At 52.4% G+C, this 25,316-nt stretch overlaps 13 protein-coding genes across 13 annotated transcripts; 7 read left to right on the top strand and 6 right to left on the bottom strand.

The window, feature by feature from the left end:
* Positions 1–122: 122 nt before the first annotated feature.
* BO86DRAFT_378273 (Sas10/Utp3/C1D family protein) lies at positions 123–933 on the top strand (the record flags this gene model as incomplete). Its single annotated transcript, XM_025670618.1, has 3 exons — positions 123–303; positions 359–525; positions 586–933. The coding sequence occupies 3 exons, from the start codon at positions 123–125 to the stop codon at positions 931–933; spliced, it is 696 nt and encodes a 231-aa protein (XP_025528975.1).
* An 871-nt stretch (positions 934–1,804) lies between these two features.
* BO86DRAFT_60752 (coiled-coil-helix-coiled-coil-helix domain-containing protein) lies at positions 1,805–2,798 on the top strand. Its single transcript, XM_025677499.1, has 3 exons — positions 1,805–2,144; positions 2,270–2,531; positions 2,614–2,798. The coding sequence occupies exons 1-3, from the start codon at positions 1,912–1,914 to the stop codon at positions 2,644–2,646; spliced, it is 528 nt and encodes a 175-aa protein (XP_025528974.1). The 5' UTR covers positions 1,805–1,911; the 3' UTR covers positions 2,647–2,798.
* Positions 2,799–3,177: 379 nt separating this feature from the next.
* BO86DRAFT_388289 (UBX domain protein) lies at positions 3,178–5,068 on the bottom strand. Its single transcript, XM_025671816.1, has 5 exons — positions 4,901–5,068; positions 4,730–4,785; positions 4,554–4,672; positions 3,419–4,490; positions 3,178–3,353 (listed from the first exon to the last, which is right to left on the bottom strand). Exons 1-5 carry the CDS (start codon positions 4,977–4,979, stop codon positions 3,312–3,314), a joined length of 1,368 nt encoding a protein of 455 aa, XP_025528973.1. The 5' UTR covers positions 4,980–5,068; the 3' UTR covers positions 3,178–3,311.
* Positions 5,069–5,173: 105 nt separating this feature from the next.
* BO86DRAFT_388288 (cytochrome oxidase assembly protein SHY1) lies at positions 5,174–6,686 on the top strand. Its single transcript, XM_025671815.1, has 4 exons — positions 5,174–5,568; positions 5,691–6,209; positions 6,296–6,401; positions 6,472–6,686. Exons 1-4 carry the CDS (start codon positions 5,256–5,258, stop codon positions 6,569–6,571), a joined length of 1,038 nt encoding a protein of 345 aa, XP_025528972.1. The 5' UTR covers positions 5,174–5,255; the 3' UTR covers positions 6,572–6,686.
* On the bottom strand, positions 6,262–8,540 carry BO86DRAFT_408917 (uncharacterized protein). The gene is made up of 5 exons (XM_025674378.1): positions 8,277–8,540; positions 7,975–8,215; positions 7,440–7,872; positions 6,817–7,380; positions 6,262–6,763 (listed from the first exon to the last, which is right to left on the bottom strand). The coding sequence occupies exons 1-5, from the start codon at positions 8,367–8,369 to the stop codon at positions 6,664–6,666; spliced, it is 1,431 nt and encodes a 476-aa protein (XP_025528971.1). The 5' UTR covers positions 8,370–8,540; the 3' UTR covers positions 6,262–6,663.
* A 205-nt stretch (positions 8,541–8,745) lies between these two features.
* On the top strand, positions 8,746–9,975 carry BO86DRAFT_336430 (uncharacterized protein). The gene is made up of 4 exons (XM_025668913.1): positions 8,746–9,182; positions 9,247–9,526; positions 9,592–9,644; positions 9,701–9,975. The coding sequence occupies exons 1-4, from the start codon at positions 8,792–8,794 to the stop codon at positions 9,880–9,882; spliced, it is 906 nt and encodes a 301-aa protein (XP_025528970.1). The 5' UTR covers positions 8,746–8,791; the 3' UTR covers positions 9,883–9,975.
* A 127-nt stretch (positions 9,976–10,102) lies between these two features.
* On the bottom strand, positions 10,103–11,737 carry BO86DRAFT_60715 (F-box protein). Its single transcript, XM_025677498.1, has one exon. It carries the CDS (start codon positions 11,432–11,434, stop codon positions 10,127–10,129), a length of 1,308 nt encoding a protein of 435 aa, XP_025528969.1. The 5' UTR covers positions 11,435–11,737; the 3' UTR covers positions 10,103–10,126.
* A 633-nt stretch (positions 11,738–12,370) lies between these two features.
* Positions 12,371–13,616, top strand: BO86DRAFT_388285 (RNA-binding protein). Its single transcript, XM_025671814.1, has 3 exons — positions 12,371–12,925; positions 12,981–13,209; positions 13,270–13,616. The coding sequence occupies exons 1-3, from the start codon at positions 12,415–12,417 to the stop codon at positions 13,457–13,459; spliced, it is 930 nt and encodes a 309-aa protein (XP_025528968.1). The 5' UTR covers positions 12,371–12,414; the 3' UTR covers positions 13,460–13,616.
* Positions 13,617–13,877: 261 nt separating this feature from the next.
* On the bottom strand, positions 13,878–15,094 carry racA (putative Rho GTPase Rac). The gene is made up of 6 exons (XM_025677497.1): positions 14,950–15,094; positions 14,854–14,886; positions 14,721–14,779; positions 14,475–14,655; positions 14,167–14,399; positions 13,878–14,091 (listed from the first exon to the last, which is right to left on the bottom strand). The coding sequence occupies exons 1-6, from the start codon at positions 14,980–14,982 to the stop codon at positions 14,031–14,033; spliced, it is 600 nt and encodes a 199-aa protein (XP_025528967.1). The 5' UTR covers positions 14,983–15,094; the 3' UTR covers positions 13,878–14,030.
* Positions 15,095–16,863: 1,769 nt separating this feature from the next.
* Positions 16,864–17,484, bottom strand: BO86DRAFT_408912 (putative quinol monooxygenase; the record flags this gene model as incomplete). Its single annotated transcript, XM_025674377.1, has 3 exons — positions 16,864–17,129; positions 17,210–17,322; positions 17,422–17,484. 3 exons carry the CDS (start codon positions 17,482–17,484, stop codon positions 16,979–16,981), a joined length of 327 nt encoding a protein of 108 aa, XP_025528966.1. The 3' UTR covers positions 16,864–16,978.
* A 702-nt stretch (positions 17,485–18,186) lies between these two features.
* Positions 18,187–21,137, top strand: rgd1 (putative Rho GTPase activator (Rgd1)). Its single transcript, XM_025671813.1, has 9 exons — positions 18,187–18,477; positions 18,551–18,604; positions 18,677–19,283; positions 19,349–19,557; positions 19,611–20,181; positions 20,236–20,379; positions 20,438–20,532; positions 20,591–20,661; positions 20,739–21,137. Exons 1-9 carry the CDS (start codon positions 18,316–18,318, stop codon positions 20,848–20,850), a joined length of 2,025 nt encoding a protein of 674 aa, XP_025528965.1. The 5' UTR covers positions 18,187–18,315; the 3' UTR covers positions 20,851–21,137.
* A 677-nt stretch (positions 21,138–21,814) lies between these two features.
* On the bottom strand, positions 21,815–22,935 carry BO86DRAFT_310029 (uncharacterized protein; the record flags this gene model as incomplete). The annotated part of the gene is made up of 3 exons (XM_025667842.1): positions 21,815–22,307; positions 22,402–22,509; positions 22,583–22,935. 3 exons carry the CDS (start codon positions 22,933–22,935, stop codon positions 21,815–21,817), a joined length of 954 nt encoding a protein of 317 aa, XP_025528964.1.
* A 498-nt stretch (positions 22,936–23,433) lies between these two features.
* Positions 23,434–24,858, top strand: BO86DRAFT_447377 (uncharacterized protein; the record flags this gene model as incomplete). Its single annotated transcript, XM_025676583.1, has 5 exons — positions 23,434–23,482; positions 23,608–23,975; positions 24,077–24,132; positions 24,216–24,363; positions 24,461–24,858. 5 exons carry the CDS (start codon positions 23,434–23,436, stop codon positions 24,716–24,718), a joined length of 879 nt encoding a protein of 292 aa, XP_025528963.1. The 3' UTR covers positions 24,719–24,858.
* Positions 24,859–25,316: the final 458 nt, after the last annotated feature.

Below are 25,316 nucleotides of genomic sequence, written 5' to 3'. Positions count from 1 at the left end.
GAGGCGCCGGACAATTTTGTCCCGCCACCGCTTCGCTCACCGCCTTCATCGCCGAAAAAATCACCATATTGTACCAGATTTTCGGGATTTCTCCTTTCAGCATACAAAGAACCGCGCTCGACATGGAGGCCGCAGATCTACTTCCGCTGCTTGAGCAGCTAGACGACAACATCGATGACCTCGAGGAGATCCTCCAGCCTGTGCTGGACGGCTCCGTCGTGAAAACCTCGAGCAATCTTCCAGTACTGGACAAGGCCAAATTTCATGTCTTGGTCACTTATGCTTTGGAATCTCTCATCTTCTGTATGTCACCATTTCCTCGGCGATAGCCGCCGTATGTACTAATGTCTTAAAATAGCCTGGCTGCGTCTGCACGGTGTTAACGCCAAGGAACACCCGGTCTTCCGAGAATTGACCCGGGTGAAGCAATACTTCGAAAAGATCAAAGAGCTGGAGACGGGACCCGAGCAACGCACTCTTAAGCTCGACAAGGAGGCCGCCGGTCGCTTCATCAAACACGGTCTTGTAGGTTTTATCATACGAGTCGACAGTTCTCTCAGTATTGCAGTACTAATTCGCGGCTAGGCTGGAAATGACAAATTCGACTTGGAGCGCAAAGAGCGAGAGGCGAAGGAAAGAGCACGCGCGCAGCTCAAGGCCTCACTCCTAGCGAAGAGAGACTCCTCAACTTCCGACCCACCGACCAAGAATGCCTCCGACGAATCCGAATACGAGTCTGATGCCGAAAGCGAGGACGCGGACGAGAAACCCGCGCCGACCACCCAAAAGAGCAAGAAGAAGCAACCAAACGATGACAAGAAGAGGAACAAGGACAAGCAACGGAAGAAACTTAACAAGGACGAACGCAAAGAAGTCAAGAAGGATAGGCGGAAGAAGAAGGGCGACATGCGCAAAGCGAAGAACCTCAAATGAGATAGCATCTGGATCTTCAACAGTGCACATGGCTTAGCATTGTGGTCGGCTGGTCCGATACACAGTACATGGCTAGGCACTATTCTGCTCATCAATCACAACTAGCACTTTTGATCGTTGGCCGGGTGGCATCCGGGTCTGTTTCTAGGGTGTCATATACCCCGCTACGAAGGGAGCCCTCAACGCCTATAGCATGGGTTAACTAGGCGGACTCAACGGAGACTGTCGTTAGACCGGCGCCTGACCAAACCATGTGATGCGCAAGGCTGGCCGGGTATTTCGTTCCTGAGAAGTGTGCGAGCCGGCAGCTGTACCTCTTACAGCGCGCCAGTGGAATCGGCGCAAAGCTTGGACTCTTCCACCACTTACTGCAAGGTTCCACCACAATCGAACAGTGGCAACGTGAGATTTTGATCTGGCTACATACACATGCTCAGCCGTGTGGATCACGGGCATGTTTGGCGGTGACTCATGAGGGAACATCAGCCGGAGATAAGGGGTGTACGATGGATGGATAACTCCTTATATAGGCCGCGATCAAGGAATTTCAGTCGAAGGTTTCCACCCAACTGCTGTAAATCCTCCAATAACCATGGAATCGATGGGCCTTCAATGTAGTTGTTCTTCGGATATTGCTAGCAATATGTAGGTGTCAAACCAATGTAAATTGATAATCACATGATAAATCTAAGTTGAAGTGGCCGAGGCCTCGACCAATCAAGAACAAGCCCCGAATAGCCGGACCGGTAGCTGACATAAGCGAAGACAGCACCAATCAGCAGTGGCGGAATAGGCACCGCATCGGAGGTTCAATGGGACTTTCTCCGCCCGACGGGGATTCGAGCTTGTTCTTTTTCTACTGCATAAAGACAATCTTTCCCCCGATTGCCATCCATCCAGACCACCACTTCCTCTTCAACCACCAACACCAACCTCAATCTCCACCCTTCTACCATCCACCCACCAACACAGATCAAAATGCCTCGTCAACGCCGTGGTGCCGCTCCCACCCCCGCGCGCAGCGCTCCCACCAGACCTACTGCCGCACCCGCCAGACCGGCCGCTCCTGTCCAGCAGCAGCACAGCCAGCCTCACTCGACCTCCGCCCACCCTCCGGCCGCTGCTCCTGCCGCTGCTCCCCCGGCCCCGATGGCTGCTCCTGTCCAGAGCTCCGGTCCCGGTCTCTTTGGCCAGATGGCCTCCACCGCCGCGTAAGTGACCCTGGTGCCCTGGTGCCCCCATCCCCAAAACGACCAGCCGCAAAACCCCCAACTCCCGTCGCCCGCTGTTTCCCACCCAAAAACCCTTCAGCCTCCTCACTAACGACCAAAAACAGTGGTGTAGCAGTCGGATCCTCCATCGGCCACGCCATCGGCGGATTCTTCAGCGGCGGCGGCTCCAGCGCGCCCGCCGAGGCCCCCGAGGCCGCGGCGCCCCCGGCCCAGTCCCAGGCCATGGACAACGCCCTCTGGGCCGGCAACGCCACCAACAGCACCTGGGAGAACCCGGCCTGCGCCACCGACGTGCAGAACTTCCGGCGCTGCATGGACGAGAACCAGGGCAACATGTCCATCTGTGGATGGTACTTGGATCAGCTGGTTCGTATCCTCCATTTTTTCTTAGTATCCGCTGTGATAGCGGGGAGAAAGCATTGACGTGTTAGCTAACACCTCATTTTAGAAAGCCTGCCAGGCTGCTGCTAAGCAGTACTAGATTCCTCGAGAGAAAAGAGTCAATCTAAATCCATATATCCGTTGGATATGACATCTCGGACATAAGAAATCGATCTATGCTGCTCTTTTTTTTCCACTTTGTTTCGAATGCATAATGCAAAATCATCACATACCATACCCCCCTTCACATCTCCTACCACGGGTCGCTCTTCCAGCTTGTTTTTCTGGAGTGCTGGTGTTGGGGAATGTACTCTTTTTCTCGTCACGTTTTCCTTGGCGTGTGGAATGGAATGGAATCATTCTCAAGCCCCTGTGTCCTTTGAGGCAGGGCTTGTGCTGAGGGATGGTTGAGATTTATCATCTGCTCGTTGTTTCCTTTTCTTCTACATGGCGACGAAGACTGGCTACCATCATCATCATCATCATCATCATCATCATCATGACTGCCACTACTACTACTACTATTACCCTTGTATATCTAGATCAATCATTACGAAAGCCGATAGGCACGAAGAACGAAAATCAGCGGAAAAAAAAAAGAAAGAAACATTTCCACTCTTCATAGACATACTCCCTATAGTCTCGTAGTCTCGTGTTTTCCAGATCCCAGTAAACTAGATAGTGCTATCGCTGCTATACTACATACGTCTGAAGCAAGTGATCCAATCTCTCGACGACTGAGCTCAAATTACAGTACACAACCCCTCATCGGCGATCCATATCGTCCCTGCGGGGTTGGAAGTTCAACTACGACTCGCTGTTAGCAATGCACGGACGTAGCCACAACGGAGACCAATGAAGGCAGTGCTTACCTGGTTCCCGTTATAGAACTGATTATTCTCCTGCTCGTCACGTTGGTCTCTCAGCGTCCGAATAATCGGGCCGCGGTTCGAGGTGCCAGCAGGACGGGCCCTTCGGTCCGCATCACTCGTCGCAGAGGTACCGGTAGAGGATGATCCGGTCTGAGCAGAGCCCGGATTCTGAGCCGTCGATCCATACCCCAAGAATGAACCGACCAAGCCTGTGGCGGTGCCGACGGCGGAGGAGAAGAGTCCGTACGCGGAGGACACGGCGCGAGCGGGCAGGCTGGATCCGGCAGCGGAGTAAGCATCGGTGTATGTGCTGATGGGCACCATGACAAGATTCGCGGATGAGCCTAGGCCGAGCTCTGCCAGGGTTTGCTCTTCCTCGGCGATCGTCAGGGTGCGGTTCGAGAGGGGAGTGAGAATGTGCTTGAGGTTGTAGGGGCGCTTCTCTTCGAGCATTTGCGTGTCGAGCCAGGGACGGACGTCGGCGCGGATGGTCTGCGACGGGGAGAAGCTGGAGCGGACGGAGCTTCCGTCAAAGAGGCGGACTTGGAGACGGTATTGTGTCGCGGGGGAGGGAGGCTGCTGGACTTGGGGTGTTTCAGTCTCAGGGGATGGGGGCGTGGGTTTGGGAGTCGAGGCTACTGGCTTCGATAGGGTTTTGCGGGGTCGCTGTTCTGGAGCGATGGCCTTGTTGGCTTGCTTGGGCGCTACGGTGGCCTTCTTCTGTGTCGCGGCCGGGGTCGTGACTTGGGATATTCGCGCATCCTCCACTCTCTTCTTGCCCTCGCGCCTACTCGAGTCGCGGTTCTCGCTCGCACCAGAGGCTGGAGTCGATGGAGTGGCAGTCAAGGGCTCAGCTGCAGGTGCGGCAGCTGTTGGCGCAACAGCTGTAGACACGGGCACGGGAGGCTCACTCGCAGTACCCCCCAATGCAGGACGCTCCATAGCATCCCCAGACGCAGCAGTCACGTCCGGTTGAGCAGTGGCCTGACTCTCATTCAGCTTAGCAGCAAGGCGAGTACGAAAGTCCTCCTCGGATATCTCCGGCACGAGATAGTCGCACAGCATGCCATTCCTGCCAGACCGTCAATAAAACTAACCAAAAAGACACGAGCACGGAATACACCTCCGCACATACTTAATGACAACGACCGTCGGAAACTTTACAATAGGGCAGAAAGAGGTCAGAAAGCCCGCTTCCTGACTATCCTTGGTGAGGCGCAAGAGGACAGCTCTTGTCTCGAGTAACCGGGAGAACTAAGCCGTGAGCGGGGGGGGGCGCGATATAGATCCGATGGAGCAGGTAGTGTTTACCTCCTCATCCCCTGTGAAGTAGTTTTCCTCCCACGTATTGCTCGTCTGCTCGTCATCTGGGTCCGGCGTCAGCTCTGGTACTCCGAATACGTACTGAGTAGTTGGAGGGGGCGGTGCCAGCAATGCGGAGAAACGACAGCTCGCCAAACAATGAAAGCAAAGCAAACGAACCTCGAACAAAACATACGACGGCCTTAGCCTGGCTGACAGCCGAGACAATTCCCTCCTGGAGACTCCCCGAGTAGAACATAGTTTCAGGAAGAGATACGAGTAGTCGTCAAGCAAAAGAGCAGGGAAACCGAACCACAAGCAAGCATGGAAAGTAGTAGACGGGGGTCGGGGAGTGTAGTGAGTGGAGAGGTTCGGAGCGCGGAGATGACAATCGATAAGGACAAGGCGGGAAGCGGAACTCCCTCAGCTTACTTTTCCTTCTCTCCGCATCTCTCCTCCTCCCACTACCACCCACCAACCCTCGAGCCCAGGTTTATAATTGTCTTGCGAGGGGGACACCCATATACCTGTCAACATGCGGTCCCTCATCTCCGCCCTCCAGCGGAGCGCCGCATCATTGCGACCCGCCACACGAACAGCAACAACAACCGCATCTTCCTCTTCCACCACCACCACCACCTCCTCCTTTCTCCGCCGCACTCCCCGAACGAACGCCCTCTTCCAACCCAAACCCCTCGACTCAATCTGCACCAGATGTCGCATGCAGCAGCAAACCCGATCCTACAGCAATCAACTAGCCGACGATCCAGCCTGGCTCTCCGTCGTCGACAATCCGGCGAAGATCGTCCGGACCGGCAACAAGCATGGACCGGGGTTGATTATTCTCGGTATGCGTTGCAAGCCTTCTTCTCCCCTTCCCCCGCCTCCTCTCTAACCCCTCAAGACCCCTAATTCCTCCTCTCCCCCCCAAATGGATCACCAATCACTAACCATGCCCCCGCGAAAACAGCCCTAATCCCCATCATCTCCTTCGGCCTCGGCACCTGGCAAATCTACCGCCTGGACCGCAAGACCAAAATGATCGCGACCTTCGAGGACCGGCTGGTCAAGGACCCGCTGCCGCTGCCGCCGCGGATCGACCCCGCCGCGATCGCCGAGTTCGACTACCGCCGCGTCTACACGGTGGGCCGCTTCCGCCACGACCAGGAGATGCTGGTGGGGCCGCGCATGCACGACGGCACGGACGGGTTCTTCGTGGTGACGCCGCTGGAGCGCGGCGAGGGCCAGTCGACCATCCTCGTGAACCGCGGCTGGATCTCGCGGAAGCAGAAGGACCAGAAGGTGCGGGACCAGGAGGGGGCGCTGCCGCGCGGCGAGGTCGTGGTGGAAGGGTTGCTGCGCGAGCCGTGGAAGAAGAACATGTTTACGCCGGACAATGTGCCCCACGAGGGCAAGTTCTACTTCCCGGATATCCAGCAGATGGCTGAGTTGACCGGGAGTCAGCCGGTGTGGATTGAGCAGACTATGGGTATGTTCTTTTCCCCCTTACGTGTTCTATGTGCAGTGGAGAAAAGGTATTTCGGAGTTAACGTTGTTTGTTCCTTTAAATTCTAGTGCCGGATCTGGTCGAGTCCTATAATCGGGAGGCCAAGGGTATTCCCATCGGTCGTGCCGCCGAGGTTAACTTGCGCAATAACCACAGCCAGTATATCTTTACGTGGTGAGTTTTGTCCAGCTTCGCAATGCCAGAGCATCATTATCCCCGAAGAATCCCTGCTCATGCGCTCTAGGTACGGGTTGTCGCTGGCAACGACCATTATGTTCTGGATGATCGTTCGCAAGAGACCGAACGAGGCCACTCGTCGTGTCCGGTTGAATCGTAACTGGTAGTAGGTCTGTTCGGGGTGTCGATCTGCACCTTCCAGGGGTATGTCGCGTGGGGCGTGTAGGTTAAGAAAAATTTATGTATATGTACCGACCATTCATGGCGGCATCGCCAATCTCATATCCTGCAGCAGCTCTTTCGGGAGATGCTTTTGTGCAAGAGAGAAGACTGTAGTGGCATTGCTCAGATGCCGTTGTCTAATTGAAGGGATTAGTACCCCGTCGTAATCGTAGCGATTTGGTAGACTCACCGCCTCATCAAAGTTGTAACGTCGCTCTCATCGATCGTCTTGCGCCCAGCATGCTTGGCATATGCTGCCAGATCGTCACTGGCCTGTTCAAAGAACCACGACGAGGCCTGTTCAATCGCCGCCAGAGTCTCCTTGCTGATTTTCGCCTTGGACCCGTGCCGTGCCCGCGCAAAGCGCATGGCCATCTTCTTCACAACACCAACGGGTAGATTAGGAACGGGGATACCGTGACGGGAGAGCTTCTTCTGCTTGACGCCAGGGGCATACTGATCCTCCTCCCGCAGACCTCCACCAACAATCCCAGGACTTCGGCTCTCGCTCATTGCAACAGATTCCGGGACCGGAAACTTCATGCCAAAGTCTCCGCCAGCGTCAGACACACTACTGACATCATCGTCATCGCCGGGTCCCACGTCCATATCTAGGGGCATGTCCACTGGCGGAAGCTCAAATCCCTCATCGTCGTGCATCGGTGCGTTCTGGTCCAAGTCGCCGACCCCAGGGGCTGGCGGCGATGGAAAATTGAACTCGAAGTTGAACCGGCCCAAGTCCTCGGTGTCTCCCCTGCGTAAGACATATCAGCTATGTAAAACGACGTTCCACGTGAGATAGACGCGACCCACCCTCGATCAAAAGCCCCTTGGCTATCAATGGTCTCGTCTGCTTCGTCTCCGGCGTCATCGCCATGCACAAGCCCCGTATCATCCTCGTCATCCTCGTCGTCACTGTTAAACCGAGTCGCATCGCCAAAATTCTCACTCAGCCGCGGACCCATCATTGACAGTCGGCCCCTGTCTAGCTCGCTTGCAGCTCGCCTCGGGTATTCGACCGTGATATCATCTTCCTCGATCGCCAAGGATAGCCTCGGAGGACGCATCTCCGGCTCCTCATCGACCTCATAAACTTCCTCTAGCGGTAAAGATAGCCGGGGTCGTTCCAACTCGGGTTCATTGTCAAGGATCTCAAACTCGTCCTTCTCAGGCTCGACAGGCTCCGCCACGGGCTCCGGTTTCTCACTGGGTGACGAACGAATCGGTTGGGTAGTCGGGGCAAGTGCTACTTCAGGTCAGCCGGATTTATCCCATAAGGTTTCGCACATTCGTGAGTAATTCCGTAAGAGGATGAAATAGCATCGGAATGTGAAGGAGGGGACCGCACCCTTTCCCAGATTCCGAAGGATATCAAATGTTGTTTCACGTTGGATTCGTCCGCTCTTCCTGCGATCTCGGCCAGGAGTGTTCGCATTACGTCGCTGAATTGCATTTAGTCTGAATGGGGTGGCAGGCGCGCCGACGCCTCTGTTACGCGGTGTAAATCTGTTTGCGGATGGAGTGGTAGTTGAGGTCGCGTGTCGGCTGGGAGTGAGGGGGTTTTTGGTTGGGATTGGAAGGCGCGAAAGCTGTGTATATAGTACTAAGAGTAAGCGTATGTACTCTTTCTGAGGCATGGAGAGGCCGTACCTGTGTGAGTGTGGTGTCTCCAATTGGGGAGAAGGATTCCGAAACTTCGGACAGTCGCGGTGACCGGCGCCGGGGGTTGGGAGTAGTCGACATTATTGCGGAGGATTGCCACTCTCTAAGCTAGGGGATATCTCATATGTCGACCAGAAAGACAGCAGCAGCGTCTATTCAGAGAAGCTCTAGTGATAAAGTATGACCATTGCGACCTGTGCTCGACCGAAACGACGCCTGATAGAAGACGTGAGGGGAAAGCGCGTTGTTGAAGCAAATGCGGATGGGGTGAAACCGTGCCCGGATGTGACGACGCCCGCGCGGCAGAAGATACTCTCGAAAAAGAAGGCGGTCAAGCAAGCTGGATGGGTCCGGACCTGATTGGTGGGACTTGTTTATCTTATCGATAAGAATGCGCTGACTCAGCATAAAAAGTTGGCGCAAGAGACATCGCGATCGAGTTACGAAATCAATTGAAGGCTTTCCTCTGCAATAAAGCAAGTTTCGATTTTCAGATCAGAGTCATGTCCGACGGAAACGCAAAGCCCTCCGGCCTGGCCGCCAAGGTGGACAAAAAGCGCAAGAGGCAGGCCGAGGAATCCAACTCCAAGACGGAGCAGCAGACCAAGTCGACTGGCAACAAGGCCTCGGATGGACCGAAGAACAAGAAGAGAAAGGACGACAGCAAGGGCAAGTTCGATAAGAAGAAGGGTGGGAGCAAGGGCAAGGACAACAAGGACAAGCCGAAGCAGCCGAAGCAGCCCCAAGAGACCAAGGCAACAGAGGTCAAAGGCAGCATCGATGAAGCGATCGGAAAGATGGACGGTCCATTGTTGGCCGATCACTTCGCCCAGAAGGTTCGCCGGCATAACAAGGAGATCACTGCTGTTGAGCTGAGTGATCTGTCTGTACCGGGTATGATTGTGATCTAGTTCAGACGGCTTTGGGGACCATCCATAGACTAATGCTTCCTTCCCAGACTCCGCATTCCTCGATACCTCGTCCTTCGAATCCGCCCGCAACCTCGAAAACCTCCCCGCTTTCCTGAAAGCCTTCAGCCCCGAGAAGGGCGCGCATCTGTCGAAATCATCTGAGGAGAAGGGAACCCCCCATACGCTGGTGATTGCCGGTGCTGGTCTCCGGGCCGCCGATGTCGTCCGAGCCCTCCGCTCATTCCAGCACAAGGAATCCATCGTTGGCAAGTTGTTCGCTAAGCACATCAAGCTGGAAGAAGCCAAGCAGTTTTTGGAGCGGGCACGGTATGTGACTCTTCCAATCTATCGTATTATCAACCACAGACAGACCAACTAATTGCCGCTTATAGCATGGGCATCGGAGCCGGTACCCCAGCCCGCATCTCGGACTTGATCGATTCAGGTACGACCTCATTACTCCTGCTTTCCAAACGTTAGGACAATTCTAATTTATTCTAGGGTCGCTCAAACTCGGCGAACTGGAACGCATTGTCATCGACGGCTCTTACGTTGACCAGAAGCAGCGCGGCATCTTTGATATGAAGGAGACGCACCTCCCCTTGCTTCAGCTGCTCACGCGGCCTGAGTTCAAGGATCGTTACGGTGCAAAGGTGAAGGGAATCAAAATCATGGTATTCTAGAAAAAGCGATTGTACATACATGAAAAGGGTGTTGGCGTTTGTCCTGCGGTCTAATCTTATTTTCTTCACTTGATAATATGTATTAAGTTCTGGGTGCTGCAATGCCAACTGTGCAGTGATTCTGTCCCAGGTGACTGCGACTGTACAGTTCTTATATGAGAGATAAATCAATTAAGAACTTATATATATAGATGGATAGATAGTGTATATATGTATGTGAAAGATAACCTCAACAAACAGGTCATCAATACCAATCCGCCTCCTCGAACTTCCACATCACATCATCCAGCGCGTCGGCCAACCCCTCACCGTCATACTGTACTGTTAGGCACTCAAGGCCCACGAGCATATCTTCAATGGTGACAGCCTGCAAGCGGGGACAATTATTCTTTACGCAGCTGAGGAACGTAGCCCATGGCACGGACGTGATTGTGGAGCACCCGGAGAAGGTCAGCGACAGTAAATGGCCACCGATCAACTGCAACCACTCTTGAATGTCCTCTAGAGCAATACCAGAGCGATGGATCTCAAGATGTTTGATCTCCGCCAGAGGTTTAACGTTCTTGATCAGTGAGACAAGATCCCGGGACTGGCCGCTGATGGCGTTGCCAATGATGATCAGTCGCTCGAGCCGAGGCGCAGTTTGTATGATTTGGGGCAGAATCCTGTAGAGGTAATTAGCGAGGTGAAAGAAGTAGGGCTGCGTGACCTGCAAGGTAGTGAGCTGAGTCCAGGCACGGGCAAGGTTGGGCTGCTTGTGCATTCGGGTGTAAGGACGGGCTCTTTTGGGCCTCTGAGATTCCTCAGTATACCGGTGAGTGTACAAGGCCAGGTTTTCCACGGGGAACTCAGCCTCGACGAAAATGTGGAAAAGGATGCTAAGAACGTCGTCGCTGTCTAGGTACGTGAGGTTACCTTCCTTCCAGCTGAGGCAGAGTTCAAAGCTCCTGCAGTTTTTGAGTGAGTGCACGAGGTCATCCTTGAGTGTCTTGATTTTCGGAATCAAGGTAGGATCCTTGATCAGGTTATACATAGTCACTCTATGAAGGGGGGTTAGAGGACCGAAGGGTGGCTCAATCCTCATGATTCTAACGTAGTCTCTCAATCCGTCGTTCTCCGCAATTCGATGAATCCGAGAGAGACTCTGGTTGGAGAAATCCGTGCGTATAACGCGTAGTGAACGAGTCCATACGGGCTCCAGAGCCTTGGTTGTCAACGCTTTCATATCTTTAGAAACAGCACGGAGAGAGAGCAAGTCCTCCGCACTCAGATAATCAGCCATCATGCAGATTAGTTCCGGAGGCAGAGATGTGACATCAAGCATTGCTATAATTGAAAAAGAAGAGAACAGTGAAGGTGGTGTTTGCGACGAAGCGAAGCTTGTAAATGCAGATGGATTAGACCTGACAAGCATTTTATATGAATCTTCTCCAAAACAAGACAAAACTGCATTATAGCAACAAAGGGTATTGTATGTCGGTGGAACAAGGATTGAGACAATGATGTCCTTGGCCATTAAAGAAACCCTGGATTTATTTGGTTCGCAATGCATATGAAGATCGCCTGGTCATTCCTTTTTATAGCAACAGGCTTTAAATTGTTACTCTTGACCGCGTTGTTTGAACAGTGAGATTGAAAGAGTGTAGTATTGGGATGGCTGCTTTCACCATCACTTCTGGGCTGAAAACATTCATAAAGCACCCGATAGACACACTGAAGTATGGCCTTTGATGTGTTCGTTTCGGCATCTGTGAATGGGGTCCTCACTGTCTTCGGGCAAGCTTCGACTTCAAGGACGATGGCATGTCTTGAAGTTGATATGCTTTTGGTTTCCGCAATTTCAAAAGTCCCATCTCAGAAGCCTCATCTAAAGCATAGCATCATTTTCAAGGGTTTCAAATCGGTTGGAAGCATGCTGACATTGTTCCAGCTCCCAGATTCTGTCTCATCCAATCTTCCACCTCCTGATAGTAGCTTCAAGCTGTGAACCGATGAGATCGAGCCTCGAGACAAGCGACAGCGGCTAGGGATTCATATCCAGCATAATTGATGCAAGCACAATGCCCTGAGAGTCGGTAAGATTGTAATTGACTTGACAGGCTATGCGCCAACTACCGGATGGAAGCAGCAACTGCATCAGAGAAGATCTACATTGGTGTTAACTGAGACGAAGAGCTTGATTGACATATGTTAGGATGCAGATAGAAGGACTTGGCCTTATCGTTGGAGCAAATTTGTGTCTCGTCTTTGAGGAGAAGGACAAAGCAGTCCATTTATAAGGCAGCAATGTATGTATGTGGAACCGGTAATTGTGACCGAAGCGGAGGAACTATGGGTCGATCCTGACACCTCAGGCATCACACATCTATCGCTCCGCTTGTCTCACCGCTAGCTATCTCCGCCCGGCAGAAAAAGGAAATTTCCGAGATTTTTGGCTATCTTTGGCATCGGTCCCGTTCCGGTTCAAACTATTACTCACCTCGAATCTATTTTTTTTTGGTTCAAACCCTTCCTATTCCCTCTCAGATCAACATGAGCGACAAGAAGCGCAAGCTCACCGAGGAGGCTGTGAAGCCCGAGGGCAAGAAGGCCAAGCGCGACGAGAAGAAAGAGAAAAAGGAGAAGTGCAAGGCCAAGGATGTCGTTGAGGAAGTCGGAATTGAAAAGGCTGCTACTGTAGAGAAGAAGGACAAGAAGGAGAAGAAGGAGAAGAAGGAGAAGAAGGAGAAGAAGGAGAAGAGGGAAAAGAATGAGAAGAAGGAAAAGAAGGAAAAGAAGGAAAAGAAAGAAAAGAAAGAAAAGCCCAGTGACGATGTGGAGGCCGCCGAAAACAACGAGGTAGAAAAGGAAGCACCCGAGGCTATGGATGTGGATGTCCAGGAACCCCAGGCGGAGGAAAAGAAGAAGGACAAGAAGGCTAAGAAGGCCAAGAAGGACGACACGAACGTCCAAACAGAAACCTCGTCTGCTGAGGCTCCAGCGGAGGAGTCCGCCCAAGCAGAGGAATCGAGCCAGAAGGGAAACAGGTTCATTTGCTTCGTCGGTATGCTTGAGATAATGATGGCTGCTGGCGACGTGCGCTCATACATTTGTGACAGGCAACCTTCCCTACTCCGCTAACCGCGAATCCTTGACCGCGCATTTCGAGAAGATTACGCCGGTATCCGTCCGCGTCGCAACCGAGAAGGACAAGCCGACCAAGTGTCGTGGCTTTGGGTTCATCGAGTTCGACAACTACGATCGCATGAAGACCTGTCTTAAGCTTTACCACCACTCTATGTTTGATGACAAGAAGTACCCGCCGCGGCGGATCAATGTGGAGTTGACGTAAGTGCCCCTAAGCCACCGAACAATGTTAGGATGCGATGAAATGCTGACTTACTGCAGCGCCGGCGGTGGTGGCAAGTCGGAATACCGGAAATCGAAGATCGAGGCAAAGAACAAGAAGCTTTTCGAAGAGAGACAGCGGAATGCCAAGGAGATCACCAAGGAGAAGGAGCGCAGAGCTCACACCGAGGAGACCGGGGAAGATGCCTTTGCGGGCGTCCACCCCAGTCGCAGAAACCGTATGGCTTAGGATCCACTCCTCGCCGGATAGCGATCATCTAGATCAGCCTGGGCCAATCCTTGAAAAGAAATGCTGTGTTTTTTGTGCTCGCTTGAAAGATATCCTTCTGTTCTCTGTTTCTTATGTGCATACTTGGAAAGTGTCAAGCAGGATCATAGACTTGAAGAGACCAATTTTGTATATGACACGGCTCTGGCTTGACTATCAACTATCTTTCGCATTGCACACAAATCCAAACTCGTACGCTCACCCATGGCTTGTAATTTTTCGATAGTGAGGAAGGGAAGACGCTGAAGGCTGTGGTCAACTCAGAAACGACGCTTGTAGAGTGGTATTGCAATGGCATGTTACATCTTTGTACTGCATTAGGACGGGGGGGAAGAAGACGCAGAGGGTAAGGTTATCCTGAACCTGGATGAAATGGAGAAAAGAAGACTTCAGGATCATGGCACCAAAACGAGGAACGGGAGGGAGGACAACCAGCCAAAACCAGCAAAATGCGGGGCGTTACAGCCAAAACCCAGACGCCGAATTAGTTATTTATATTATAGGTCGGAAGATGCAGTGAGGGGGAGACGATCTACAGAATGACACATTTCTTGTTCTTCGGTTTCGCCGTAGGCCGGGGGTTGAGGACAGCACTGAGGGTAGCTGGTTAGAGCTTGAGACACTAGCGCGGGGGCAGTTTGCAAACAACAACAACAACAACAACATACCGAATGGCCTCGTCGAATACACTTTTCAGATTACGCTGTGTGAGAGCGGAGCACTCCAGGTACTTGTGTGCTCGGATTTCCTTGGCCACGGCCAGAGCCTGTTCATAGGAGACGGGCTCCATCTTCCTCTGGCGCAAAGTTTCTAGAGTGGCCCGATCGTCCCTCAGATCGAGCTTGGTACCGACAAGAATGATGGGTACGTTGGGAGCATGATGTTCAATTTCGGGGAACCACTACAGGAGGATCAGTCCAGATATTCGACATGCGACTTTGGGGCAGGCGAGCATAGCCTCTCAGGGGTAAAGTACCTTGGCTCTCACGTTATCGAACGAGGGAGGGCTAACAATGGAGAAACAAATCAGGAAAACATCGGTTTGCGGGTAGGACAGCGGGCGAAGACGATCGTAATCTTCCTGTCCAGCAGTATCCCAAAGTCCTAAGCTGATCGGTCTGCCATCTACCATTACACTGGCAGTATAGTTGTCGAATCTGTGGGCCGGGTTAACAGGGCATTCGTATCAGACGAGAGCCTCCAAAAGAGCGGGATCACGGACACGGTAGGTATATATTCACCGGGGAAGGCGTTGGTTGTGTACGAAATCAGGAGACATGTCTGGCAGCTGCGTCAGCAATGGATGACCAGCAGAAGTTACCCAGCAGAAGTGGGAACTGAGGAAAACCACGTACTTTTCCAACAGCACCGTCACCTGTTACCACACACTGTAACCCAGCACTCAACGATTAGCTTGAGTAATATGGTGGATGTCGCTGGCAGGAGCTGACCTTCAGGGATTGAGTCGCAGGTCCTGTTGCCATCTTCGCTTATAATTCTAGAGGGTATATGAACACAAAAACAGACACGGTTGCGACGGTCACGACAGATCGATAGTACTGGCGAGTTCGACTCCACGGGAAGCTCGAGGATTCAAAGGGGTCAACGGGGGGAGTGGGTTGCGTCGTGGCTTAACGGGCGGACGTGTAACCAAGTAGCGCGGGTATCTGCTGAAGACCGAAAGGCAAATCGAACCGGTCAGGGAGGATTCGCAATGCACAACGGAGATAACGGCGGCACAACACACAAGACACAAATACACTGCCAAAGGTGCGGGACAGGAAATTAAGCAGATAAAGTAAGAAGGGACAATGGCAGGCAAATAAAAGAAAAAGGAAAAGATCCAAATGGAAGGATGAAAATAGAAGGATTAGGAAAGAAGATTGCAAAACAGGTGGTGGTGGTGGAGGTGGTGGAGGGAGGGAGGGAGGGAGGGAGGCGGAGAGGAGGTGATTGAAATAAAGAGAGGTGTGAATCAGCGGGTGAGAAATGTAAAGTAAGAGTGAGGGAGTCGATTGAGGAGGGGAGAGAGGAGGGGGGGAGGGGGGGGGAATTGATCGATCAATCAATTCGGATTTGGTTTAGTGGATGAAGTGGATAATAGGAATGGGGGGGAGGAGAAGAAGAAGAAGAAGAAGAAGAAGAAGAAAGAGGAAGACAAAACCTTCAAAGAAGAGGGGAAACAAGAACAACAACCGATAGCACGATACTGAAGAGATAGAGAGAGAGAGAGAGAGAGAGAGAGAGAGAGAGAGAGAGACTCACGTCAGAACTGAGGCAGAACTTCCAACAGACGGATGAATACACTAAAGCAAACAAGCAGGCGAAGCAGTCACTCCTTGAACAATGAGACTATTGATCAATAGATGCTTGAATGCTTCAATGCTTGATGTTGGTGCTTGATGTTCGATGCTGGCACTGGGTGTAATTGTCCCCCACGAGAATCGAGATAGAGCGAGAATAAGAGAAGAAAGAAGAACAACAACCAGCCTGCCAGCCTGCCAGCCATGGGTAGGCGACGACTGACTAGTCAAATTAGTCGGTTGGGATTGATCCAATCCATCCTACGACTGGAATCATCATGAAGCTGGAATTGGACGAGATACTCGCGATGGCTGGGAAGCCAACACCAATCACACGCATGTATCCAATATCAGCCTCTTCTCTTGTCGACAGCCATGATTTTCTCCTCCGTCAAAAGACGCAGTCTCTGGAATTGAATGGATGGTCCCGTTGGGATCCAAGGGACGGCGCTTGCACCCTTTGCCGGTTCAGGGGTCCAGCTATCTTCGGTTCCTTCTCTGTCTCTTCCCAGCTGTCAAATACACTTGATCTTCATTTTGTTGTAACCGACCATACAGCATACGCAGCAGTACCCTTGACCCTATGACTGGTTATATCGACATGGCTCACGGACCACAAGCCAAGAAATGAATAAGAAATGAACAACAAAGGTCCTTGACTATACATCATCGCCTAGTTCGGTCCTCCTGCAGCACCAGGCGCAGACCGCCATCCTTCCGTCTAATATTAGATCATTAAGCATCGGCTCTGGATATGTACGCTGCAATGACGGGGATAGCTCGATTAGCGTCCCGATCGAATGCCGACTCGAAGTACGAAGTACAGAAGACGAAGTCATGTAGCTTAGCTCCTTGTCTGCAAGCGTCTACATACATGTGAACCGATACCTTACCTAGTACGGAGTAGGTACGGAGTAACCTGTTCAAGGTTCCTCAGCTATACCTTAAACTACCTACTTTATAGTCAGTAGCCAGAAGTACCAACCTCTAGATTTTCCCTCGCATCGTTAGCTCGCCTACACCAGACCTAGCCACCATCCGATTCGGGACTATCAATGTGGAGTACAGAGTGAGGTCATGTTGATTAACTTAGCGATATAGACAGCTCAGAATTACCGAATATACTTCTTTAATGTACAGAGGTTCTCGAGATTAGGGTCCATCCCATCCCTTCCATCTACAGCCGGGAAATCTTGGTTGACTCGGGCAATGGACCACCACCCCGCTGGATCTCAAGAGGCTTGGCCATCAGACCCCCGGCCTTAGCCATGAACTCCTGATAGTAGGGCGTTTGACTGTGCTTCACTAGGGCTTCTTGGTTACGGTATCTGCATGATGATAGTAGTCTTAGTTCCAGGTTCCTATCACACAAGAGCAGGTAAGGTAATGGGACGGAAGAAAGAGATACCTCTCGACGACCACAATAGCATTTCGATCTTGATTGACATAGGCATAGTAGAACAGCGTGTCGGGCTCGTTGGCCTGCACTTGGCGTGAAAGCTCGCTCCAAAGGGTTGCAACCTTATGTCATGTCAGGGGGGAGGCATGCCACTTGATAGAAGGCGCGCGCAGAGTGATATAAGAGAGAGAGAGAGAGAGAGGAGAGAGAGGGTCACTTACCTCATCGATCTTGTCGGGTTGAGGATAGGCGAAGACCGTAACATTCACTTCGGTGGAAGCCATTCTATTGGTGATTCGGTAGCTGTGCCGGAAGGATATTGACACTGGTGATTCTAAAAGATCTCGTGGTTTTGGTAAGTAGGTTTGAGGATTTAGTGTTTTTCAGTATGTCTGGCAAGATACAAGCTTATATACACATTGTTGACCCACCGAGGATCCCCAATTCTTAGACCAGAGTATTCGAATTGCTTACAATCTGCCTCGGTACATGGGCCGCATTTGTCATCGCCCTCTCTTTAACTCCGTTCCTAATTGCGATGTTGAGAAATCCTAAATTCAACAGCCTTACTAAGGCCGTCCAGGCCGTTGAAAGTTGAAACCTTCTAGAATTGTACTGTACGGTGCACTGGGTGGAACCGGGATAGGGTCGGGACAAACTCGGAGCTTCAGCAGTCCAGCACAAGTCAAGAGACTTAAAGTTATGACTTAGACTCCGTACATAATTTACATAGTAAGTTTACTCCCTGAAAGTTCACAGTTGAGAGTTTCAGCCTGTCCAGGACTGACTGTAAGGAGGAACGTGCCTGGCAGGAGAAAAGCACCGGCCACCCGCACTAAACCCTTTCCGGGATCCCAGCCCACTTGCAAGCCACACTGGCTCAGCCTCCCCCACCCGCCGCCTTGCCCCGATCGGGTCATGATGATGCCTGAGTGGCAGTGAGTGTGCTGTGTGTGACTTGCTCCTGATAATTAGTTAGGCTTCCGCAAATCATCCCCCCAAACTTCATACATTCATACATTCAAACATACATACATACACATATCTGTTCTGCATTGCTGCCTCAATGCGACCCCATCTTCTCAACTTGTAATCACCCTACTGTATCCTATCCCATGGCAGACGTTTCTGGACCTCACAGCTCCGGGCTCGACCCCGATGCGCCGCCATCCAGTGCTGGCTCTGCCGGCCACTCCGCGGCTAACGACCTACGTTCGGGCCCGCCCCCGATGACGGAGGAATTGAAGGCTAGAATGGATAAAGTCATTTATTCGGATGTATGAGATTCGAACCACAGCTGTCGCTCTAAGTTTATTCCTTGTGCTGACTGCGACACCATCCGTCACATAGATCGGTATCACCACTCTCCTGACTCGGCTCAAGCAAAGTGTCTCCTCCGCCAAGGTTCGCCGCAACCAGACCACCTTTGTGCAAAATCGCGCAAATGCGCTAACTCGCCCCTGCACTGATCATCAGGATTTCTCTAGCTTCCTCAAAAAACGATCCGGCCTCGAAGAAGAGCATGCGCAAGGTCTGAAAAAGTTGTCCCGCTCGCTCCACGACGCGGCCCATCGCACGGAAAACCGCCAGGGCACTTATGGTAACAGCTACAATGACCTCAATCGCTTTCATGAGCGCATGGCAGATCATGGGCTTCAATTCGCCGTCTCGTTGCAGCAGATGGCCGACGACCTCAATGAGCTGGCAACAAATATTGAACGTGGCCGCAAGCAATGGAAGCAGACTGGCTTGAGTGCAGAGAAACGGGTGTTGGAGGCTGAAGCATCCGCTGAAAAGGCAAAGGCCAAATATGTGTCTTTCGCCGAACAGTTGGATCGTGTGAAGACGGGCGACAGACAGGGCGGAAAGTTCGGTCTGAAGGGCCACAAGTCCTCGGCTCAGCACGAGGAGGAGCTGTCGCGCAAAGTTCAGAATGCGGATGCGGACTACTCTGCTAAGGTCCAAGCTGCGCAGACGGCTCGACAGGAACTTGTCTCGAATCACCGCCCCACAGCTGTAACGAACATCCAGAAGTTGATTTCGGAATGTGACTCTGGCCTGGCGCTGCAGCTGCAGAAGTTTGGTGCGCAACAATATGCTTCCCCCACCCCCACCTTTTGCATGGTGTTTGTGCTGACAGTTCGGAAGCGACTTTTAACGAGAAACTGTTGCTGGGACAAGGATTATCAATCAGCCCCCTGAAGGATGGCACGGCGAATCCTGCTTTGGCGCCAAAGAGCTTGTACGAAGTTGTGTCGCAAATTGATAACGAGAAGGACTTCCGTGAATACATTCTGAGCCACGAGAACAACCCTGCTGCAGTGACATCCGAACAGATCAGATATCAACGGCATCCGGTTAGCATATCTACCTGAGGTCTTCAACCAGTTTAAGCTGACACATTCACAAGACTCTTGGTGGCTCTGGGCCTGTGGCAGCTGTCTCCGCACCCACAACGCAGAATAAAAGACAATCGACTTTTCTCCCTTCCTCCTTTTCCACACAGACCCTCTCCTCTCCACAAGCATCTGCCCAGACGTCAGCACCAGCACCGGCGCCAGCGCCAGCACCCGCACCCGCACCCACAAACGCTCCGGGGCCGGCGCCAGCTACTGAGACATTGCCATACCATCAAAATCCAGACTCGTTCAGATCGCCGCCATTCCAACCCCAGCCACCTTATCCCACAAGCTCCTCTGGTCCTCTGGAGCCGCACCACGCTGCAAGTCAACCACCTGCGCTGCCAGCGAAAACTCCCCTCCATGCGCACGGCAATGGTTTCCAGCCACACTTACCTCCTTTAAAGCCGGTGTTCGGTGTATCATTGGAGGATCTGTACACACGAGATGGGACAGCAGTGCCCATGATCGTCTACCAATGCTTCCAAGCTATTGAGCTTTTCGGTCTTGATATGGAGGGCATCTATCGTCTGTCCGGAAGTGCCACCCATATTAGTCAAATGAAGGCACTATTTGACAATGGTTAGTCTTACAATCTCTCGATCAGACAATCAAGAGCTAACACCTGCACGGCAGACTCGTCCCAAGTGGACTTCACCAACCCAGAAAACTTCTACCATGACGTCAACAGCGTCGCGGGGTTGTTGAAGCAGTTCTTTAGGGATCTACCTGACCCATTGTTCACATCGCAATTTTATAGCGACTTTATTCACGCAGCCCGTAAGTAGTCCCGCTAGAACACTAAACTCAAGACCAAATCTGACCCATAATTTTCCAGGTCTCGATGATGACATCCAGCGCCGCGACTCCCTGCACGCGCTCGTGAACAGCCTGCCTGATGCCCACTATGCTACCTTGAGAGCTCTAATCCTCGTATGTCCCGCGTTCATTCCAATCTAATCCCTTAGGCACGTCTCCTAACATGTACCAGCATCTCAACAAGGTCCAAGAGCACTACACCCAAAACCGTATGAACGCAGGCAATATCGCCATCTGCTTTGGGTTCGTTCACGACCCATTCTTCCCCACTTCCGCCTCCTTTCTCCCTAGGTACTAAAGACTAACACCCGTCTACCCAGACCAACCCTCATGGGAGCCAGCTCCAGCGGCAACATCGCCGATGCAGGCTGGCAAGTGCGGGTCATCGAAACAATTCTCGTCAACACGTTCCAGATCTTCGACGACGATTAGATAGTTTCTGATGGTGCTGCGCGGACATTCTTTCTTCGTCAAATCGTCTTGTCTCTCCCCGCTGCTAGAACCGCCAATCCTTGGATTTTGCTTCACCCCCCCCCCTCTTCTCCCGCGGATACCACTGCAATCTATTCCCATGTCTTTCAAATTCGCTGCTTTTGATCCCAGTGCTTTCCTCTGTGTCCAAGTTGTGCTTTGGGAACCCCGGTTGGGTTTCGATTTCCTGTACGTGTATATATGCCATCGCTACCTAATACCGGCGCCGAGGGTGGGGAAGTTTTGCCTCTCTTCATATGGTTTACCATCCCCATTTGATCCGTAGATGAGCGATGAGCGAAGTAAAGGCTTGCGGCGGTGACTCCGTTATGCATCTTCTTTTGAAGGTGTTAATGGGATGTCTACTTGCGACACATGAGGTCGTGTAGGACATTGAGATTGGATATAGTATATGATACATTGAACAGTGTGGGGTCGCTTAATACACTGACTAAGTGTATCCAGCGCGTAGTGACGGGTGGCACGAGTGACCAAAAAGGTTCTAGGTAAGACAAGAGGATAGGCGAGCAGGAGAGCAGCCCAAGAACCACAAAGAATAAGAGTATATGATGCAAAGTTTGGGGAAGAGAGAGAGCCCGGCTAAAATGACAAGAGACAAAAGGGAATAGACAGCAATAGACACTTTTTCAGCGGGGAGTGGCTCGTGACTATCGTACTGATACACAACTGCATTTGGAAAGATGAGGGAGGAGATCCGTAACCCGGGTTTAGTCAGGAGCCCCGGCGATGGCTGCATCTGACTAACTTGATCTCTAGGATGTGAGGACGGCAGTAAGGGGGGATTCCCATTTCTATGCCTTCCGCTCATGAATGTTTTGATACCACCATTGCGGAGGAGGCTGTGGTTCGATCACAACGAAGAGAAAGGATTGGGATGAGGCAACTGAGCCAGTGCTTGTTGAATTTACCGACCCATGCCCGCCTTCAAGGCCTCCAAACGCTCGGCGAGGGTCAGACCAGGAGCAAAGAAGGGGCTGCTGAGATCGTCGACGGTGGTCGGGGTAGCGTGACCCCACACGCGCCAGCCGGTGTCCTCACCCGTCCACCGGAGCTTCTGGATGACGATGTATTCTGTGCAGTCCCGCTGCTTTTCGTTTGTAGCCACCGCGGTGGAGTCCTCGGCGGCCTGTCCCTTGGCGGGCACCGTGTACTTGCCGGCGGACTGCTTGCTGGTGATGCGCACGACGACCTGGCGCACGCCCGAGTTCGGGATCTCGGGAATCTGAGTGGCACGGTCCGATACCACGCGGGCACCGGTCCAGAAGGTGGCGGCGTCGCGGTTGTAGGTGTCCAGGCTCCAGGTGACCTTCTCATTCTTGGGGCGCGCTGCGATGCGGGAGTTGAGCTCCTTGGCTAAGCCGGTGCAGCAGATCTTGTTGATGGTGGCAGTGTCGCCCCTGCAGAACAAGGCACGAAGTAAGTACCAAGTTGAGTTTTGTGCATGTGTGCTTGAGAGGAGTCAGAGGCTGTGGTAGATTATGGGGCACTCACGCTGCGAAAGCAGATAACATGCGCCGGTGAAAGTCCTGGGCGATCTGGCGACGCTCCTTCAATTCGAGGGGTAGCCCTTTGTTGAAGTATCTGCTGTAGGCGATGACTCTGTATGATCGAGTTAATTCTCTGGCACAGCAAGAGCAGAATGCAAATCGACAAGACCCAGACCAGAACCTACCCAATGAAGTTCTGGACGGCGTGCTTCAGCCACAGCCATTCCAGTCGAAGGCGTTCATGACGCTGGTGGATAAAGGACGGCATGTCCTTCCACAAAGGGCGGATGTAGGTGCCGGGCAAGAGTCCGATATCCTGCGGAAGCTCCGATCTCGCCATTTGTCTGGTTCTAGTTCTCGTACTGGGCTGAGGCGGAGGTCTGATTGAAACGGACTCTGACGGCCGCATGCCGCCCGCGCGCTGGATGGACTGCGAAAAGCAACGAGATTGGCATGATGCGACACCGGAGGAAGCGAAAGAGGTGCTGCCGGCTCTGACGGCCGCGGACAAGGGGCCCTTAGACAATGACGAGGCCATGATGAGCGGGATGGGCACGCGCAGTGTACCTGAGGAAAGTTGAAGTCGGATCGCAAAAGAGAGCCGAATGGGGGAAAATCGAAACCCGCCAAAGTTCCGGGATGGTCACGTGTCCGCCACCGCCGCGGGCTTTGGCTTTGGCTTTTGGCTGATTTGGCTTCAAGCCTTCGATTTGGTTCGCCTGTGCCCTTGTCCAACTGGAAAGACGTCGGTTTCCTGCCTAGAATTCTCTTGTCCGGTGGGATCAGCTGGTCTTTGATCTTCGGGCTCGTCAGTTTCTCAGAGATTCAAACACGATCGTCGCCGACGACTTCATATCATAAACAAAACAAGAAAAAGCTCTGGTCCAGGGGGGGAGGGTTCTTCTCCACCACATTTCGGCCATCTTTACGACTTGGGACACCATAGATCCAACTCTTATCTTCTTTGCGTCTATCTTCTGTCGCGCAACGGCCGCATATGCCGTGATTTCAAGGCTGGCTCCTCCTCGTCGTCGTGATGCTGCATCTGCGCCCATCCCTATTCAACAATTCCGGTCCCCTGTTGCGTCTGATCTGATACCTTTGCCCGATTCCGCCGACGAATCCTTCCTCCAATCTTCCACCTTCTATACCTCCGTGACGTCCATTCTCTCAAAGCTGGATTCCCGCGACAAGGACGGGGCCCCCGCAGCCGTCGTCCCGCCCTCCTCCCCTCCGGCCCCTCCACCCCCTAGCAGCATTGGTAATGGCGGCGGCGAGGATGGCAGTGACAGCGACGACCACTCGGTCCCCTCGTCGGCCCTTCACCCCCGCGTGGCGGTCATCCTCGGTGTGGATCGCAAATGGTATCTGCCTCTGGTCATCTGCCGCGCGCTGAGCACCGTCCCGGCCGCATGGTGGGGTCTGCGATGTGCGTTCACATTCTTGGCCGAGCTGCTGCACATCCAGCCCGGAATGGGTGGGGAGGGGTGGGCGGCGGCGATTGTTGGGAGTGTCGGGCAAGACTGGGATGTTGAGCGAAGATTCCGAGTCACCGAAGTGGCTTTGGCGATTATGTGGGTATGTGTTGCTATCGCCTGTCTTGATACTCTTGGATGTCCTTCAGTCATCCCAAGAGAAGCAAAGTGTCTTTTTTTTTTAACTCTCTCTCTCTCTCATAGTGCTGTGCATCCGCATATCTTTCCTACTTTTTTGCTGATTGTATGATGTCTCGATGGTATGTGTTCTTGCTCCGCAACTTCGGACCATTGGTATCTCCAGCGAAGGTTCGTCGACTGACACACTCCCTAATGTCTTCAGGCTTTTGAACTATACCCCGCCAGCTGTTGTTATTCGTCTTCTGACTACGAACGGGTTGATTGCTTATATTACTTCTTGGGTCCTTTATCTTTCCGGGGCGTCTTATGACCCCCGTCTGCTTCTCCCTGCCTGGATCTCCATCACGACTGTAAGTTTTTCCCCCGTTAATTCCATGCACGATCTTTCCTTTTTTTCACTTTGTCTCCTTTCCACTAACTAAACCCTGCTATCGTACCTCAATCCAGACCCTCACCTTTCTCTACCACGCCACGCAAAACCATGCTACCATCAAGCGTGAAACGGCGGCCGCGCTGCTCATCGTCGCCGTCGCCAGCTTCGTGAGCATGTCCTCCTTGCTCCTACAGTTGCACCTCACCCGCGAGAACGAACCCGAGGTGCCCGTCTTCGTCATCACCCGGAAACTCTGGGACTGGGCCGTCCAGATCTTCCTGCGCATGCGGGTCGCGGATAGTCGGGCGTATCGGCCGGGGGGCGAACTGTAAAGACTGGACTGACCGTAAGATTAAGCCAGAGAGAGGATGGGTCATGTCCAATCGTGGTTGCCTTAAGTCAATTGCCCCCATAGCTACTACTTCCAATTTACCCCCTATTGCTACATTACAATATTACAAGATGTCTTGCCGTAATATTCTTTTTTGACTGGTGTGGCATCCAACTTGATCTAGATAAGCTCAGTATCGGTATGTCTACGTCGTTGCAGAATACGTTGTAGCCATGAGCAAGTATTCCATTCTTGGACAATAGTACGGAAGTGACAGTCTAGGTCGGCATGTGCAGAACTAAAGACGATCGAATCACAGGAAATGAAAGAGATCAAGAATAACGACTGTTCCTCAATCTCCACCTTCAGACACAACCCTCTTCAAACATAACAGACCTTCAACCGTCCTTTCAGAAGAAAGCAAGAAGCTAAGAAAAATATCTATGCAGATAAGGGTATCTACCAACGCCTCGTTCCGTCATTATCCCATTCCAGGTATCGCAGTTAAGTCGGGACATAAAATAATATCAAACCCACTGCTGCCCCCCTCCTCTGTGCAAGCGCCTGACGAAAGTGCGCCGGAGGAGAGGAGGGGAGTT

The sequence above is a fragment of the Aspergillus japonicus genome (genome assembly GCF_003184785.1).
Source record: "Aspergillus japonicus CBS 114.51 unplaced genomic scaffold BO86scaffold_16, whole genome shotgun sequence".
Lineage (NCBI taxonomy): Eukaryota > Fungi > Ascomycota > Eurotiomycetes > Eurotiales > Aspergillaceae > Aspergillus > Aspergillus japonicus.
Note: the sequence above shows the minus strand (reverse complement) of the source record. Positions and strands in the feature narration are given on the sequence as shown.